Source organism: Ochotona curzoniae, unplaced genomic scaffold (assembly GCF_017591425.1).
Source record: "Ochotona curzoniae isolate NIBS_2020 unplaced genomic scaffold, NIBS_Ocur_1.0 scaffold_4506, whole genome shotgun sequence".
Lineage (NCBI taxonomy): Eukaryota > Metazoa > Chordata > Mammalia > Lagomorpha > Ochotonidae > Ochotona > Ochotona curzoniae.
In genome coordinates this window covers 60,266,224-60,286,052 of record NW_024467119.1, presented here as the reverse complement: position 1 = coordinate 60,286,052, position 19,829 = coordinate 60,266,224, and the positions used below count along the sequence as shown (strand labels likewise).

The following is a 19,829-nucleotide window of genomic DNA, read 5'->3' as shown; positions in this document are numbered from 1 at the left end:
AGAAAGCTTGTACAGACAACAGTGCAGCCTCAGCATGGTATCACAGGAGGTAGAGAGTGGTCAGCCAGGAGCTGAGGCTACGGACACCATGGAGCAAGTCTAACATAAGAACCCAGACCTGGAACTCCCTGGAAGGAGTGGCACAAATGACTGCAAACAAAGAGTCATGTACCAACTGCAATAAGTATAATCTAACTGCAGACCTGAGGGTGACATAGCTTAGAAACCTTCCCCAAGGAGAAGAATCTGATAACCAGAAGTACAATGACCAAGAGCAAAAGAAGAGACAAAGGCACAATGAATATTGCTGAAGACTCCCCTGCAAAGGAGCAAAACCCTATGCCAAGCTCAGAGTTAACTGAGGAAAACATCAAGAAGATGTGAGATACAGAATTCAAAACACTTGTTATAAAGCTTCTTATCAGCAATGACAAGCACATAAAGTAGATGTTCAAGGAATTTAAGGAATATGTCATACTGGAAATGAATCAAATGAAATCTGACACATCTCAAAAATGAAGAATACAGTGAAACAAAAGTACAGTAGAGAGTCTCCAAAGTAAAATGAAAAAGGAAGAAGAAAGAATCTCAGAATTGGGAGAAATTTCCTGTCACCAGAGGGAAACAAACAAAAAGCTGAAAACAGCTGGATTGAGCTAAAAAAAAAAAAAAGATATTCAAGAATTGAAAGACACTATTAAAAGACCAAATATAAGAGTTATGGGAGTCCCAGAAGCTACAGAAAGAAAAGCTGGTTTTACAAATACATTTAATGAAATAATAAAGGAAAATTTCCCTAATCTAGAGAATGACTTAGGAAACAACATCTAAGATGGGCACAGAACTCCCAACAGGCTAAACCAAAAGCAATCTTCAACAAGTCACATGATCATCGAGCTCTCTTCAGTTGAACATAAGGAAAAGATCCTTAAATGTGCACGTGAAAAAAATCAACTGACATATAAAGGAATGCCAATTAAACTCACAGGAGATCTCTCACAGGAAACTCTACAGGCAAGAAGAGAATGGAGTGACATATTCCAGAGTCTAAAAGAAAAAAATCGTCGGCCTAAGATAACATATCCAGCAGAGCTTTCTTTTGACTTTGAAAATGAAACAAAATTCTTCCACAGTAAAGAAAAGTTAAAAGGATATGCTTCTTCCAAACCTGCCCTACAAATAAATGATACTTCAAGATGTTCTCTTGACAGTGAAGAGGAATAGCACCCACCAAAACCAAAGGTAAATGGGAAGAACATCCCAGTAAAATGACAACAGAAGACTAAACCAGTGAACAACCCATTCCTAAAATGACAGGACCAAAGTACCACCCATTCATATTAACCCTGAATGTAAACAGTTTTAACTCACCAATCAAATGTCATAGATTAGAAGACTGGATTTTAAAAAACATCCATTTGTTGTCTACAGGAGACATATCTCACCAACAAAGATCAGCGGAAACTGTATCTCATGGATTTTGATGGGTTTTTTTGTTGTTAGTATCATCTCTTCAAAACACTTTCTTCTCATTAAATTCTTCACTGACTCATAGATCGTAAAGTGGCATCATTTTCTGCAAGAAGGTTCTTGATTTTCATTCAGCAACACATTAGTCATTCAGTAGCATGTTACTTCATTGTATTGTTAATTTCTTTTTTTTTTTTTCCTTCCTATTGTTGATTTAGTTTTGTGGCTTTTCATTTAAGGGGATGTATAGTAGCTGTAATGGAGACTATCATACCTAGCAGCATGTAATTTAACTTCATGGCATTGTATATTTCTCTTTTTCTTCCTGTTGTTGATTTTGTATTGTGGATTTTCATTTAAAGGATGTATTGTAACTGTGTAATGGAGATGATCATATCTACATGTGAGAACACAATGCAATATGCATCTCTACTTCTGGACTCAAAATGGAGTCCCAATGAAACTGTTAACTATATTTTGATAGTAGCATGCTGGACTCTGCCATTGTTCATGCCCACAATGATGGACATATGACTGTGTATGAAGAACCATACTATACTAATGAGATAGGGGAACACAGTGGGGGAGGGGGTGGATAGAAGAAGAGATAAAGGAAATCCCAGGGCCTGTGGAACTGTATCATAAAATTATAATAGTAAAAAGAATTAGAATTTTAATTAATTCATTCATTAAAATGGTACAGTAGACCCAAACTTTCAAAAAAAAAAATTCAGTGAGAAGCCTCACTGTCCGTGGAAAATGAGAGAGATCTCAGAAAGAATCTCAGAACTGAAAGACACCTATGACAAAGCTGAACCCGAAACTGTAAGAGGAACTGAATAGAGCTAAGAAAAGCATCCAAGAATTAAGCGACACCATCAAAAGACCATACTTAAGAGGTGTGGGATTTCCTGAAGGCATGGAAAGAGAATCAGGGTGAAAAGGTTTGTTTAATGATATATAATAAAGAACTTCCCTAACTTAAAAAAAGAAATGGGGAGCCAAACATTGTAAGGACACAGAATCCCAAGTAGACTGGACCAGAATTTCTTTATAAGCAAACTCTATAAACAAACTCTTTTTGATTGAATATGAAGATATTTCAATACACACATAAAAAATCTATTTGACAAAATTTTAAAATCAGTTGAAATTTATGAAGGCATCAAAAAATATTTCAATACTTGTGGGACACCGTCAAGGCAGTGTTAAGTGGAAAGTTTATTGCAGTTAGTGCCCCTGTCCAGAAACTAGAAAGACACCAAGTAAATGGGTTGACAATGAATCTAAAGAAGCTAGAAAAACAGCAACAAAGCAACCCCAAGATTAGCAGGAAAGAAGAAATAGATAATGAAGGAAATAAACCAAATGGAAACCAAAAGGACAGTATATAAGATCAACAAATCAGAGTTAGTTCTTTGAGAAAATCAACAAAATAAATTCCTCAGTAGCCCAACTAGTCCAGGGGAAAAAAAAGAGGGAGAAAATATGAATTAATAGAATCAGAGATGAAAAAGAAAACAAAACATAACAACAGATACTTCAGACATGCATAGATTAATCAAAAATTCTTACAAGAAACTATATACCAACAAATCAGAAGACCTAGAAGAAATAGAGTTGTTTTGTTTTGTTTTGTTTTGTTTTGGGACACATGCAATTTACCAAAACTGGATCTCAAGGTAATTAAACATCTAAACAGACCTATAACTGGGAGGGAGTTTGAATCAGCAATTAAATCCCTCTCCACAAAGCATAGCTCTGGACCAGAATGCTTCACTGCTGAATTCTTTCAAATGTTTCAAGAAGACCCTACCCAACTTCCACAAGCTATTCGAAACAATAGCAGGCAATCGTTCAAATGTTTTTCTTTAATGCCAACATCACCTTAATACCAAAGCCAGACAGAGACACAACAGAGGAAAAGAACTAAAGACCAATAACCCTAATGAATGTATATGCAAAAATTCTAAACACAAAACTAGCCAACAGAATCCAATGAGACATAGATCATTAAGCTGATCCAGATGGCTTTTATGCCTGGCATACAGAACTGTTTTAACATTTGCAAATCAATAAATGTAATATACCACATCAACAAATTGAAGAATCAAAATCATGTGATCATCTCAATAGACACAAAGAAGATACATGATAAAATCCAAAACCACTTCATGATAAAAAAAAAAAAAACCTAATGAGGATTGACATAGAAGGAGCATTCTACAACACAACCAAAGCTAAAACAAAGCAGTAAAACACAACTCCAGCATTGTATTGAATGGGGAATGCCTGGAAGCTTTCCCGCTAAGATCTGAAACTAGACAGAATGTCCACATTCACCACTGCTATTCACCATGTTATTGGGAGTCCTCACCAGAGCCTTTAGACTACAAAAAGAGATAAAAGAAATTCAAATCAGAAGTGTAGAATTGAAATTATTCCTATTTTCAGATGTCACAATTCTCTACATAGAAAAACCAAAGATTTAGTCAAGAGACTACTGGAACTCATAAGTGTTTTTCAGGGTAGCAGAGTATCAACATCAATTGATGGCCATAGTATACACAGATAACTCATAAGTATAGTTACCTTTGAAATAGTGGAGGAGAACCCGAAGTACCTTAGAATAAACCTAACCAAAAATGTAGAAGACATCCATGATGAAAATTACAAAACAAAACAAAAAAAAGAAATAGTGAAAGGCATTAAAAACATGGAGAAATTCGCCATGCTCCTGGATTGGTAGAATCAATATCAAAATGTCCATATTACCAAAAGTAATATACAGTTTCAATGCAATCACAATCAAAATCGCAGCAACATTCTTCTCAGAGCTGGAAGATGATGCAAAAAATCACCTGTTAACACAGAAGACCTCAAATGGCAAAGCTTTCCTGAAGAATAAAACTGGGGGCCCAGCGCAGTGGCTTACTGGCTAAACTCCTTGCCTTGCATGTACCAGAATCCCATATGGGTTCTGGTTCATTTCTTGCTTTCCCACTTCCCATCCAGCTCCCTGCCTGAGAAAGCAGTCAAGGACAGCCCAAAGCCTTGGGGTCCTTCTCGCACCTGGGAGACCAAGAATGTGCTCCTGGCTTTGGATAGCTCAGCTCTGGCTGTTATAGCCACTTGAAGTGTGAACCAGCAGATGGAAGATATTTCTATCTCTCCTTCTCACTGTAAATCTGCCTTTCCAATAAAAATAAATACAGCTTTTAAAAAAGGTTTAACAATTAAATGAAAGGATAAAGTATTGTATCAGTTATCTAAATGGCAGTTTATATATATGTTAAATTGCTATAAATTGGCTTCAATTTTATTTTTATGAAAGGAATTATATGCACATCATTAAAAGTCATAGGATAACAAGAATTATAAGAAAAAGTTAATTTATTATATCTTTATTTTAGTTATTTATGTAAGAACTTATAAATGTGTGTAATATTAGATTATTACTAAATATTCCACGAGAGCTCTAAAATCCCTTTCAATTTAGTTCCCTGCATTGGGCCATTGCAATTCAATTCTTATCTTGGAAATGTCTGTTTTTCTCTTTGTCCTTTGCTCCAAATTAGGCTTTTCTCAAGGACTGAACCTACTGTCATATCCAACCTAAATTCACCATAATTCCAGAATTTCCTTGTTTACACTTTTTCTTTTCTTCCTGGTGGAAGCTGTGTCTGCCTAAGGAATCTGTTATTCATAGTTTTTTTTTTTTTAGGAATCTACCGAAAGCTAATGGCATGCTGGATGGATGTAAGGGAGCCTGGAGTTTGGAAGGGGTATAATATTACATTGATGCAGTAGCAGTAGGCTCATGTTTTTTCTGGAAATGCCCAGGTACTTTAATCTTAGGGTCCTTTTTCTCGGACCTATTTATCCACAGTAGGATCTGTCAGTCTTCTTCCCTGGAATAATGCAATAGTCCTTTGAGTACCCTGTAGAAACTGAAGAGTCTATGGTAGCAATATTTCACATGACAGTGTGTCTGTTCCCTCTCAGCTCTGCTTAGAATGACAGCTTGTATACAGCTATAGATCTTGGAGATGATCTAATTTAAAAGGACGTATATTTGGTAGTGTAGCATTTTGTTATCAATAATGACTCTGAACCCAGACCAGCTGAACTCAAGCTCTAATTGTGCCCACGACTTGGGTGGATAAGACCTTGGGCTCAGCCTTTCTGTGCTTTAGTTGTGCTGAGGACCTTGAGATTTATGTTTCCAATACGTATGAAGTACCTGGCACAGAGAATTCTATACAAGTGTTTATTATCCTTGCTGTTATTTTTATAAAAAGGAAACATGGCTCAATTTTAGCAAGTTGACAGAAAGTGCTGTAAGATGCGACTGTAGAACATGTAGCAGTATCTTCATAACGGTAAGAACATATACACACTTCATTAGTCTGCCTGCTGTGTCTGGCTCTCAGGAGAACATGGAGAAGGGGAAAGGATGAGCTGATGTTAAGTCAAGTGTCACATGTCCAGGGTGAAAAATGTGAAGGAGGCAGAGCATGCTTCATTTTCCACCACAGGGCATTGGCCTAATTAAGGTGATAAGGATAATGTCAAGCATACAGATCATTACATTAAAATGAGAGTATTGCATTTCGTTACAAGGCAGAGACTCACATATTTTTTAAAGTATAAGGCCAAGAAAAACTCGTAAAACACAGAATAAGTGAACTAGAACAAAGATATGAAGAAAGAAACGATACAGATGACCTCTTTCAAAATTAAGATGAAGATGTTGGTGGAGAAAGATCAACAACCATAAATAAGAAGATAACAACAATAAAAATATGAGTATCTAGCAGGGTGAAGTTTAGTGTTAAAGCCAGCAAGAGGACAAAGAAATAACCCAGGTAATGAAAAATGGTACCTTATCAAAACCAGTACAACATTAATAAACCTCGGTACAGTAAATAATTGGGCAGCTAAATATGTGGGTACTTGATTAGTTGGGTCCTTCCCAACCCACATGGGAGTCACAGACTACATTCTTGGCTGCTGACTTTGGTCTGACCTAGTCCAGCCATTGTAGACATTTGGAAAGAACCATCAGTTGGGAGATCTTGCTCTTGTTTCTCTCTCTCTCTCTCTCTGCATAGATACATGCATATATATATATATATAAAATTTTAAAAATATATTATCTATATATAAATAAAATATATTATTGATATATGAATAGTATATAACATTTAAATACAAAATGATAAAATAAAAAATTTTTCTCTCTGTACATATGTATAGCCCTAACCCTAACCTATATATAGAGAGAGAAATTTTTATTTTTTGGAAATCACATATGTGTGTGTAGGGGTGTGTGTGTGTGTTGCAAATAAATAAAAAAATTTTGAAAGGAGAAAAAATGACCATATGGGGAAAAACCTCATTCTTGGAGAATTTGTTCGGTACTTTGTAAGGACCTATAAAATAGAGTGAGATCACAGCAAGTAATAGCTATTAAAATATCCAGAATGTTCTAAACTCTACTGCTTATTAGCCACATGACCTTTTATTAAATGCTTAGCCTCTCTGAGCATGCTAATTGTGATTATCTAATTTTTAGATTATGTGTGTCACTTGAAGAAGCCAATCAGTTAAGAGCAGAAAAAACACATCTGGAAAAACAGACGAGAGAGCTACAAGCAAAGTGCAGTGAATTAGAAAATGAGAACTATGAAGCTATTCTAAGAGCCAGAAATAGCATGCAACTCTTAGAAGAAGCTAACCTTCAAAAAAATCAGGTAAGAAAATTATTAATCAAGTTCACTAATAATATGATGCCCAATATTATTCCCCATATGACCTAACAGTAGTGGAATCCGTAACTGCAGAATAAATGCATTAAAATGAGATTGCTATGCTCACAACGAGTTGACATAATGTATTCTTGAATGGAATGCCTAATGATATATGGTCAAATGTCAGTTCTCTCCCAAAACTAATATATGTATGAAACTATTTCATATTCCTATTCCCTAGATAACTTATTTTTATCTCTTATAATCATAGTTTTTAAAAACTATTAAAGTGTGCCCAGTGCAGTAGCCTAATGGCTAAATCCTAATTTGCACACCCAGGATCCTGTATGGGCACCAGTTCATGTCCCAGCTGCTCCACTTCTCTTCCTGCTCCCTGCTTGTGGTCTGGGAAAGAAGTAGAGGATGGCCCAAAACTCTGGGTCCCTGCACCCACATAGGAGACCTGGAAGAAGCTCCTGACTCCTGACTTCAGATCGATGCAGCTCTGGTCATTGCAGCCATTTAGGGTGTGAACCAGCAAATGGAAGATCTTTGTCCCTGTCTCTCTTTCTCTCTGTAAATCTGCCTTTCCAATAAAAAGATAAATCTTTTTTTTTAATCTGCTATAGTACTTTAGTGCAGTATATATGTATTTTAGTTAGTTGAACCAGGTGAAACTTACTCATCTATAACTACACTTTATAACCTACACAATTACTCAGTTGACAGACTTAAATCCAGCTTTAAAGACTTTTTGGGCTGGAGACTTCCTGTCATCACTATGTAACCTTTTAGCACTTGCAATTGCTGTGTAATCATGCACCATGCTTTTTTCTTAAGATTTATTTATTTTTATTAGAAAGGCAGATTTACAGAGAGTAGAAACGACAAGAAAGAAATCTTCCATATTCTGGTTTACTCCCCAAGTGACAACAATGGCCAGAGCTGAGCCAATCCAAAGGCAGGAGCCAGGAGCATCCTCTGGGTTTCCCATGGGGGTGCAGGCTCCCAAGGTTTTGGGCCGTCCTCAACTGCTTTCCCAGGCCACAAGCAGGGAGCTGGATCGGAAGTGGAGCATCCAAGACATGAACCCCAGTATCCATAAGGGATGCTGCACTTACAAGGGAAGGATTAGCCAATTTGAACCATCATGCTGGGTCCATGTTTTTTGTTTTAAACCACTTCCATGTGAAAATGTTATAGTATATGAAAGTCACAAAGTAGACAGATTTTTGTTTTACTATTATTGTTTTCTCTCTATGTGGAGGTCATTAAATCATTAATGTATTTACCAACATTTATTGAGTAACTGGTATTTGCAGAATATTCTGCCAGGAAACATGGGGATAAAGAAGATGCTTTGTTTTGTTTTGTGTTTACTGTTTCACACGATGGAAGAGTTCCCATACAACCTACTAAAAACAGAAAAAACTACACATTGAATGTTAAGAAATAAAAATGAGTCATCCAAAATCAAACTGTCAGAATGCTAAGATACTCGATGAACTTCAGTGCGTGCTTTGATCGCAGTACTTTAGGATAGCTAATAGACATACTTTATGCGTGCGAACTATTTTATTGACACATAGGTTATTTGAATTAAAGCAGGACAGAATTGTTTATTTCTGCTCTCTAAAGTTCAATTGAACAGTGACTCTTTTTGTCAGATCTTACGTAAAATGAACAAAAGATCTTACATAAAAATGAACATCTTATGTAAGGCACAAAGAACAGAGAAGATATTAGGAATGTTCATTTCTTATTCCCTAAACATTTTCACTCAAGGTTTAGTCAACAGGCTTCTCGGAGCTGTCCGTGGCTGTGAAAGTAGTCTCTCGGTACTTACTGCTTCACCACTAGCTGATTCACGAGTTCCAATTCCTCAGCCATTCCTGGCAACAAGAAGGAGCTCAGCCAGTGTAGTCCTCCTTTCCTCAGTATCCCATTATCGCATCCAAACAGCTGTAATACCTCACTAGCTAAGCCAGTTACCATGCAAGGTGTAATGTTAAAAAAATAGATGGAAACTATAAATGTTTTCTTTGGAAGATATTTTGAAAACTTAATCCAAGGCCCTTGCTATCTTTGTTGAGAAAAAAATAGATTTAATTTGGCCTATCTGAAAGTTTTACAAACTCAGGAAGATGTTGGGCTAAAGAAAAAAAAATTGCAATTGTTAGCATGTAAATGATGTTTCAGATCGTTCTGGCTGACAGCACCTCTAAGGGGTGGACGCTGAAATAGAAGAGGACCAAATCCCGAGACAGGCCCAGGACAGCATGGGCTGGTTCAGAAGTAGAAGACCCAACAGTGCAGGCTGCAAAGTAAAGATCAGCAAAGTAAGAGAAAACCAGCACTGTGATTTGATAAAAAGGAGAAAAAAGTAATCAACTCTCTCAGGTGTTGCTGACAAGTAAGATATGGACTGAAAACTGACTCATAGCTAATCAGTATAAGATCATGGTGGTAAAAATCCTGATTTGAGAGAGATGTAAGAGAGAATGCAAAGTAGTGTGTTGAAATGTGTCAGTTTGAGTGAAGTTTTGCTCTATCAGTAAGCAAAGGAGGAATGGGTTTTACTAACATAACAAAGAAGATGACTTTTTGTGGGAAATGGAAATGACTGTTAACTTAGAAATGCATTCTAAGTTATAAAATAGGAAGTATCTGTAATCATCAAGGTGTGGGTGAAAGGGCCATACATTGAGTACTAGCAAGTAATGGAAAAGGAGATACCCAAGAATTTTTTCCAAAAAATCTAATATCTACTCTAAAGGCTACTTTGCATATGGACTTAAAGGAGAAAAAGAATCAAAATGTTTCTAGGATTTCTGGTTATAAAGATCATAGAAGTGATGGCGGGGGGGGGCTGGAAATGGCTGAAATAAATACCAAAGAAAAAGAACAAGCTTTTACTTAGGACAGGGCAGGTGAATAAGTTAGGAGGAAAAAAAATTAGGAAAAATCATTATTGTGACTTAGGTAAAATCTTTAAGAAGAATAAGATATTACTGTAAAGAAAGTGATGAGCAGATAGATTCTTACCGTGTCATCTTCACCGATAGTAATGTGATCTGTAACTTGAAATGGTTCTTTTCTTAAGGCTCTGCTTGAAGAGAAACAAAAAGAACAAGATATAGAGAAAATGAAAGGGACAATCTCTCGACTTCTGCAAGAAGCTGCACTCAGAACCAGTAAAGAAGTAAGGGTTTTATTTTGTTTAAAATTTAGAAGTTAAGGGCCTGGCGCCATGGCCTAGCAGCTAAAATCCTCGCGTTGAACGCACCGGGATCCCATATGGGCGCCGGTTCTAATCCTGGCAGCTAAATTTCCCATCCAGCTCCCTGCTTGTGGCCTGGGAAAGCAGTCGAGGATGGCCCAAGGCCTTGGGACCCTGCACCCATGTGGGAGACACAGAAGAACTCCTGGCTCCTGGCTTCAGATCAGCTCAGTGACCATTCTGGTCACTTGGGGAGTGAATCATTGAATGGAAGATATTTCTCTCTGTCTCTCCTCCTCTCTATATATATCTTACTTTGTAATAAAAATAAATAAATCTTTTTAAAAAATCAATAAAATTCAGAAGTTAAGTCTCAACATAAGACTAACTATATCATACCATAAATGGTTAAAAATAATCAAATAGTCATCTATATATTAGAAGAACTACATATGAAATTATTGACATGAATTATGAACAATGAAAATCCCTTTTCTTACAATGACCTCCTTTAGAATATAGGAATAAACTGTATATTCCTTCACTGGGTAAATTGAAGTTGCTTGTTTTTTTTTTCTTTTTAAATATATTTTTATATGACATTATTTCTCTTGTACATGGACTGCATTTTGTAGAGTATGTGTTTGCTTGAAAGAGCCACAGGGAGAGAGGTAGAGGTCTTTCGTTCTCCGATTCTCTCTCCAGATGCCCACAGTGGGCAGGCAGGGCCAGGCCAATGTCAGGAACCGGGACCAGCAGGTTCTTCCCCATTACGCCCGTGGGCAGCAGGTGCTGGGCCCTCCTATGCTGCTTTTCCCAGGCTCCTATCAGACAGCTAGATCAGAGGTGGAGCAGCCAGGACCGCAACTGGCACCCCATGTGGGATGCTGCTATTGCAACTGGTGTTTTTACCCACTGTGCCACAGCACCAGCCCCGTGAGTCCTTTCCCTATTATGCCAGCTCTTGGTTGCAGAATTTATTGAGCATTCCCTATGTGCCAAACATTTTGCTATATCACTGCCCCTTGAAATTCCACACACTTGCCAATTTAATTTTTAAAAATAAAGGTTTTTGCTGTTGTTACAACACATGCTCATTATAACAAGAAATGGAAAATATATAAAGTCAATATAAAAGAAAGTTAAAGTAGCAAATCCAATAATGGGAGATTACTACTACTTTGAATTTTCAGTTAATACTGAATTATCCATGATATTTCTAAAGCAAAAGTACTGAGAAGAAATAAAATAGTTTGTGGGAAATATAGCTAAAGGATAAGTTTATTCTTATTTTGAAGTCCATGCAGCAGTTTTCTTCAAAATACATGTTTTCGGGCCAGACATGGTAGCTTAGCAGCTGAAATCTTACCTGGCATGTGCCAGGATCTCATATGGGTACCAGTTCTAATCCTGGTGACCCCGCTTCCCATCCAGCTCCCCGTTTGTGGCCTGGGAAAACCTAAAGCCTTGGCACCCTGCATTTGTGTGGGAGAGCCAGAAGAGGCTTCGAGCTCCTGGCTTCGAATCGGCGCAGCACCGGCCGTTTTCAGTTACTTGGGGAGTAAATCAGTGGACAGAAGGTCTTCCCTCCTCCTATCTGTATATCTGCCTTTCCAATAAAAATAAATAAAGCTTTAAAAAAGGAATATGTTTTCTGTGAACTTTTTGAAGACTCCTACGTTGGCTCTGACCTGTGACTAGTGCCAAGCCGAGAGCAGTAAGAAGCCTTGATCACTGCATTTCTGCAGTGTTTGGAATTTCACAAAACAGGTATATTTTTGTTAAAAGACATGTAATATTTTTATAACCCTGTATACTTTAAAATGTTAAATGTTTGAAGAAGTAGGTGTATTTTCCCTGACTGGATACTAAACGAAATATGCAAGAAACAAAAAACATGTGGTACTATAGATATATATGAGTTTTTTTATTGTATTAAAATTTTTAATATGTTTTGAAAAATGCCTTTGTTGAAACATTTTCCTTCTGTACTGGCAGTAGTTTTCCTTTGCATTACAATCTGATGTGTCCTCTAACTGTGTAGAATTAACTTGTTGAGGGTCAGTGTTGTGGCACAGTAGGTTCAGTCTCCACCTCTGGCACGGACATCGCATGTGGTACCGTGTTCGGATCCCAGTGGCTCCACTTCCAGTCCCGCACACAGCCCATGTGATATCTCCCCACGTCTGTAACTCTGTACCTCTCTGTACCTCTGCCTTTGAAATGAAATCAGTTTTTAAAAAAAGAATTAATTTGTTGAACTGAGGATAATTCTGCGAATGGAAGACCTCTACCTCTCTCCCTGTAACTCTTAACTTCAAACAAATTAAATATTCCACAAAATTGTAGACCACGTACAAGATAGTGCCATATGTAAATATATATAGTATTCATTTGAAAGAGGTACGGAGAGGAACAGATATCTTTCTTTAACTCTTTCAAATAAATACATCTCTTAGAAATCAATAAATAGCTATTGTAATTACTGACACATAAGTAAGGTAGAGTGATACTGAAGAAAAATCTGTATCAAATTAACTCAAATTGGATAATCAAGTAAAGCATAAAGCTACGCATTATACATCATGTTTTGGAGATAGTCCATGCTACTAGAATATCTCCAAAAGTCCTTAAATCATAAAATTTTGTTAATTATGTAACATTAGCATTGATATTATTTCTCACAGTCCTTTGGAAACATGTATAGTTATGAGAAAAAAAAAGTATCCTAAGAACTATCATGATCAGGATGATTTTTAATTAACTCTTCAAAATATCCTGTGTACATAAACTGTACTGCTTCTGAAGATGGGTCAGTGTCAATTAAAATGATCATTTTTAACGTAATTTATTTAGCAATGGGATGTGATATGCAATACAAATACTCTTATTTGCAAAACAGAGGTGCCTTTAAATGTCTGTATTCCTTCTTCAGTGTATGAATCAGCTTTACTGTTGAGCAACTCTCCGGCAGTGGTTCTCTGGGCGGTGTTGAGTCATGCTTGCCATAGGGCATTGTTGCCTGGTTCCCTTACAGTCTCCCACCAGTGTGCAGTGTTGCCTTCCAGAGGCAAGCTGAGGCGGTCAGTGCAGAAGCAGAAGCAGAAGCAGAAACGCAGCTGTCTTCCAAGTAGACACTTGGCTCTGTAAAAACATTAAATAATGCCACATTTCGAGTTCTGGAAATCATATATATTTTTTATAAAAATGGTATTTATGTTACTAGGTAATAATTTTGACTGTTGCTTTAAGGATTTAATAAAATGTAAGGGATTAATACAATTAAATATCTAAAAGATTAATATATGGGATTCATACAAATTAATATTTGAAATGTCTTATTTTCACTTTTAATATGTTAAAGAATTGATTGAAAAATAAGCAAAACATTTCCAGTTTAAGACCAAATTGCTTGTCTCCTTTGGTCTTTTTGGATAGATGGTTCTATCCACTGTCAGCGTCAGTTCTAGGCTCTTTCTTCGTACATGTGTGCTTATAAATCTTATGCTCTAAAAGTTACTATTTTATCATTATCAGAGTAATTATGTCTTTATTACATGTTATTCATTTCTACTCTAAACTTAAATAAATTACAATTATCTTAAATTACAGGTTACAAACACGAAAAAACAATATAATGTACAGATTTCTCGGCTCACAGAAGAAATTTCAGCCCTTCAAATGGTATGCTAGAAGACCACATTGGTATTTTCTTCCAAATATTGCTTAATTTAAAAACCAAGATTAATATATTATGCATTATTCATGCAAAACATATTTATTAAACCAGGACCCATTCCATGTGGTAAGAAAAAGTGAAAATCCAGATAGACACATATTCTTCACTAATATGGCCTTCTGTATAGCAGGAAAAAATAGATGACGTTTATCACATTTTACTGTAATCACTTGTCATTGACTGCAAACAGGAGCCTATTAAAACACCCAGATGTAGCTCCTAGCATATGTCGCCTTCATCTGGGACACCAGAAAGAAAGAGAAAGTATGTATGCCAGTGGAAAGGAAAAAAGAAAACTTCCTAAAATAAATGAATACTACAGGAGGAGTAGGCAAAAAGGGGAGAGGAGAAAACTTTTGATGAAATGGAATTAGAGATACTTAACTTGAAAATTTGATGAAGTGAAATTTGTAATTTCACTTATAAGAGAATGTATATACATGAATTTCCAGGAATTGAGTCCATACTCATAACTTCACAAACTCTGCTCTTTGAATTTTTGTATCCCTCCTAATCTTTATTGTAAACTTAGCAATGAATCATGTCTTGTAATAAATATGTTGAGTATCCATACTGTCTGTTGGATATTCACCATTAAAATTGTAAGTACCTCAACAGATGAACCTCACGAGCCTTTTCCTTTACTGCCTCCATTGCCACAGAGGCTGGGTAAATTGACTGGTTTAAAATTTTTGAGCACAATATTATATTTCTGGATTTTTTTTTCCCTTGGGAAAAATGATGCCATCATATACTTCCTGAGCACATGATGAATTCTACTAGAGAATAGAGATTATTTTTGGATATTTTTATTGGCTGTAAGTTTTGCAAAGAAAAAAGATACCTGCTTGAGAGTTTTTATTAGGAGTCTTCAAAAAGTTAATGGAAAGCGAGGTTACAAAAAAAAGTATATATGGATTTCAATTTTTCTCAACAAAATAAGCTTACACTTTAGTTCCATTTTTCCCAAGCTCTCTGAAGTATCCTCACGTCTCATAGACCACCAATTATCAAGTATGTGAAAAGAAACATTATAGAATGGAAGAAATTCCTTTCTACTTTTTCCTCACTATCCCTCAGTTCTGTCTCCCATATCATTGATTAGAGCTCCTTACATCTGCTACCCGGAGGCAGTCTTGGAATCCTGAGAGGTAGCTCTTGGAAAACTATTGTTTTATTTTTATCACTATGACTTTATTACATTGATAAAGTAACCATGATGTTCCTCTTATGTAAAAATGCTTTACTTTCTCCACTTTTTCACTTGAATTTATAGGAGTGTGCCGAAAAACAAGGCCAAATTGAACAAGTCATTAAGGGGAAAAAGGCAGTGGAAGAAGAACTAGAAAAGGTAAAAAGAAAAAGGACATAATAACTACCTAAAACCCAACTGCAATTTTTCAACTTTATTGTCTACTTCCATCATACTGTCTACTAAGCAAACCCTATACTTATAAGTTTTCTCCTGGTGAGTGTTTTTTATCTCTTGGGATATAGTGACAACATATATACACGTGTGTGTGTGTGTGTGTGTGTGTGTGTGTGTATTGAATGCTATGTTTAAACACAAGTATTATTTGCTTAAGTTTATTTCCAATGTATTTCTTTGGAAGTATTCTCTGAATACAGTACTTTAAGTTTTCTATTTAAAAGGAATATTTCTTCCATAAAACTTATCCTCATGTCAATTTCATTTTTCTTTATTTTCTTGTTAAATTTTATGCCAACTCTTTCTCAGCTGAGGACATCTATCAATATAGTAATTTTACATAACCCAAAATTGTAAAATTGCCATGTTTTTTACCTTTTAAAAATACAGATTTTTCCTGCAATTAAGAAAAAAAAACATTATTTTAGTGATTTTTGAGAAAAGCTACAGAGAGAAATCTGCAATTTAAAGTGTCTTTCCATTTTACACACTTTGTAAAAAATTAATTTGTATACATTGTAGAGCATTCCTAACTGCTGGTTCACTCCCTAAATGCTTACAGTAGCCAGTACTTGGCTAGCCTGAAGCAGGGGGCCAGGAACTCAGTTAACTGAGCCATGAGCCTTCCATCCCATGGTATGCATTAGCAGGAAACTGGAGTCAGGACCCAGATGTGAAATCTAGCCAGTCTGAAAGTCATTGGTTTCTTAATAGTTTAACAGCTGCCCCTACCCTGTTTGTTAGCAGTAAATAGTTTACTCTTTTAAAATATCTTGGGAAAACGAATATCAGATTTTATTGTTTTTAGGAACTGTGTTAGAAATTTTAATAGATTAAGTAACTTGCTGATTGTTAAAATCTGTATATAAATGATAGAGTTGGAATTTGATTTTCAGAGAACATCTATGTAACATAAAAATCATGTAATATATCTGTTCTTGACTTGGAAAACTCATGACAACATCAGATAGTAAAAGAGTAATTTACAAAGTAAAACCATCTAATTTGTATGGGGGTGTGTGGAATGTAGGTACCTGTTCCAAGTAGGGCCTCAGTGTTACACTTCTCTTGTAAAGTGGATCACTTCTGAGTTTGCATTGGTTATATCAGATAGGTCCCGTCCAGCTTGCCACTTGCTACATATCAGGGTTTGGATGAATTTTTTTAACATCACATAACCTAGGTTAAGGAATGGGCTTTGGGGAGGGAAGCAGTGGGAGGAGATTCTAAGATTGTATAGACAGGCAGCCATGTGTAAGCATAGCCCCTGTTCTCATGTCTCCCTACAAGCCACCATGCTGACAGAATATTAGTGCTGGGTCTCTAGTTCAGTCTTCCAATACCAGAACATTGATGTACTGATTTGGAGGGTAGTTGTGTGGACCATGTAGCCACTGGAGCCCCTGTGTCCCTTTGAGTGTTACATACATCCCCTGCCTTGTGAGAGGATACCCAGTCTCATGAGACACTAAGCAGATAGAGCACTGCTGGTGGAGAAGTAGGAAGCATAACGCCAGGTGGATCATGTTCGGGAATATTCTTGAGTCACTTTCAGTTAGTTCTGCTTATTGCACCATGGTCTCCACCATTGTTTTTGATTGTTGGAATGAAAAATTGTCTTTAAGTGTGTTCATCAAATAATTGCCAGTGATTATCATTAGGTTGGCATTTGCAGTATTTTCTTTTCAGCTTCAATTTCTTTATATTTCTCTATCATTTGAATAGGTTACAATAGGCTCAAATGATTTTACAAATCAATAATTATGTCAGTTTGCAGTCATTTTGCAAATGTGAAACAACCAAGACCAATTACTGACATGCTTTAGTAAAATAGTAGGAATAGATGAGTGCAAATGAGGGCAGCTTTTTATTCCTTACCGTCGATTTCGTTTCAGAGCTGTATAATTTATTAAGATGATTTCCGTCAGTAAGATGCTACACATGTAAGCCTCTCCCACAGGTTTACCGCGAAGGCAGAGTAAATGAAGGTGATTACAGAAAACTGGAGCAAATGCACCAAAGATGCCTGGCAGCGGAGCGTTCAAAAGATGATCTTCAGCTAAAACTGAAGAGAGCAGAAAATAAACTAAAACAACTGGAGATGAAGTAAGTTTTTCTTTTGGATTTTCTGCGATAACAGCTCAAGAATTTACAGAATCATAAATTATTTACCTGTTTTTGGTAAGAATCCATATCTAATGTTTAAAAAACATTTTAGCACTTACTATAGTTTCTCTCTAGAATCGTTGCTGAAAGCTAATTCCCTCAGGAAAAAGAATTTAATTTTAAATTTCATTTGATTTGATTTCTTCAGGAAGAAAAATGAAAGTTAAATATATTCACAAAATGGGTTTTCTTTGTAATAATCATATAGCTGTTACAATAGCTTATTTATAATTTTTGCTTTCATATTGATTATATATATAGTATTTTTGTGTTATTAAATCTGTAATGACCCACCATAGTTTTTTCTTACATAACTACAAAAATGATAGATTTGTGCTCTGGAAAATCTTTTCTGAATATTTTCCAAACTTTTCTCCCTGAGGTATTACTTAATACAGCAAAGATTATTTGACTTACCTGAAATCTTAGTCTCTGTATATATGTGTAAAAGATGTATTTTTTACATTTTTAAGTATTTAGTTAACATGTGCTTGTTATACATTCTTATGCAATAGAAGGTTTTTTAAATAAATATAATTTCATTTCTTTATGTACTAGTACCTAAGTTACATAATAAGAGGTTTTTTTTCAAAAGGAGATCCTGTATATTTGTTTCAAAAATGTATAGTTTTCAATAATGTGTGAAGTAATCTGCTCATGGGGATATTCTCAAAACAAATATGCGAGTAAAGCCAGTTTATTCTAATGCATTTTTGTTTTTACGTGGTAAGGCAATATTCATGCTTTAAGGCTTCTCCCAGTATTCTACATTCATAGGATTTCTCTTGACATGTATACCTATATGTACCTTAAGGGGAAAATATTAAATAAAAGCCTCCCCATATTGGTTTTAATTCACATGCTGTCTGTACAGTACAAATTTTTTTTTTGTATAGAAAGAGGAAAAGACAGTGAAGATTTCTTCATATTCTTTATATTCATGAAATGCTTCTCTGGTGAATTCCATACATTTCCTGAAGGTTCCAAGCATAAAATATTTCCCCCGCTTATTTTATTCATGTTGATTCTCTTGCATGTGAATGTGCATATGTCTCTTTACCATCCAGAGAAAACTGATGACTTTCCCACGAATTTTGCATTAATGGGATTTCTCTTCAGTTGTGTGTTCACATTTTTTCCCAGAGATAAGGAGAAAACTTTGATTCTATCTTAAAGTTTTCAAATTTTATAAGATTTTACTTTTTTTTTAGTTCAATCATACATTTCAAGATGCAGGTTAAACATTTCTTTATCTGAAATACATAGGCCCCGATTGTTTCAACTTTAGAACTTTTTGAGTTTACAAATATTTTCATAGACCTTATCAGTTTATCTTACTCCCCCATTCAAAAATCGAAAACTGGCCTGTCTCCAGCCCTAGCGTTTTTGCTTTCCAGAGGAAATGATAAATTAGTACGGGAGTTCCCCAAGTTCCCCTACAAGGCCTGCTGCAGGCTCAGATCCCATGAGTGCCAGCAGGGAGAGCAACCCTGCTTGGCATGGTCTGCACCCATTCCTGGCCGTTGCATGTACTGGCAGGTGCTGCAGTCTGGCCCCACCTGGCAATCTGCCAGCCCCAACTCCTGGGAGTGTCAGGTGGGTTCCTGTCAGGTGAGTTCTAAGGTGCAGCCTGACATAGTCTGTCACTGCCCCCAGCTCTGAACATAAAGCGGCAGGTTTTGCTGTCCCATGGAGACGAGCCCAAAATTCTCTTACAGAATCTACTCCTAGATCCAGTTCTCCCACATTCTAGGGGTGGGAGTGGGCAGTTGCAGCACAGGATGACATGGCCCACCCCCTGCTCTGACATTCACAGGAAGGTGCTGCAGCCTAGCTCAGCCAGGCATGGTCCCCATCCCCAACTTTTGTGTTTGCCAGTTCATGGTAGATGATGCTATTTAGCCCAGCCCAAGCCCCCCTCATGGGCAGGTGGCAGGTATCTTGGCTGACCAAGACATGCCCTCTAATTTCCCCTCTCAACTTCATTGCCTCTCTGTGAGTGCAGTATTCCAGTCTGTGGAACATCCCAGAAGTCATACCTTCTCTGGCAAG

The 19,829-nt window shown here is 36.4% G+C and overlaps 1 protein-coding gene across 1 annotated transcript in view; it reads left to right on the top strand.

Annotated features, from left to right (window-relative positions):
• The window catches only part of SCLT1 (sodium channel and clathrin linker 1), a 194,831-nt gene that overhangs the window by 107,918 nt on the left and 67,084 nt on the right, over positions 1–19,829 (top strand). Inside the window, exons 12-16 of the mRNA XM_040966760.1 lie at positions 7,049–7,226; positions 10,327–10,425; positions 14,056–14,127; positions 15,459–15,533; positions 17,572–17,717. Coding sequence (XP_040822694.1) covers positions 7,049–7,226; positions 10,327–10,425; positions 14,056–14,127; positions 15,459–15,533; positions 17,572–17,717 — 570 coding nt within the window. The remainder of the gene's footprint in view (positions 1–7,048; positions 7,227–10,326; positions 10,426–14,055; positions 14,128–15,458; positions 15,534–17,571; positions 17,718–19,829) is intronic.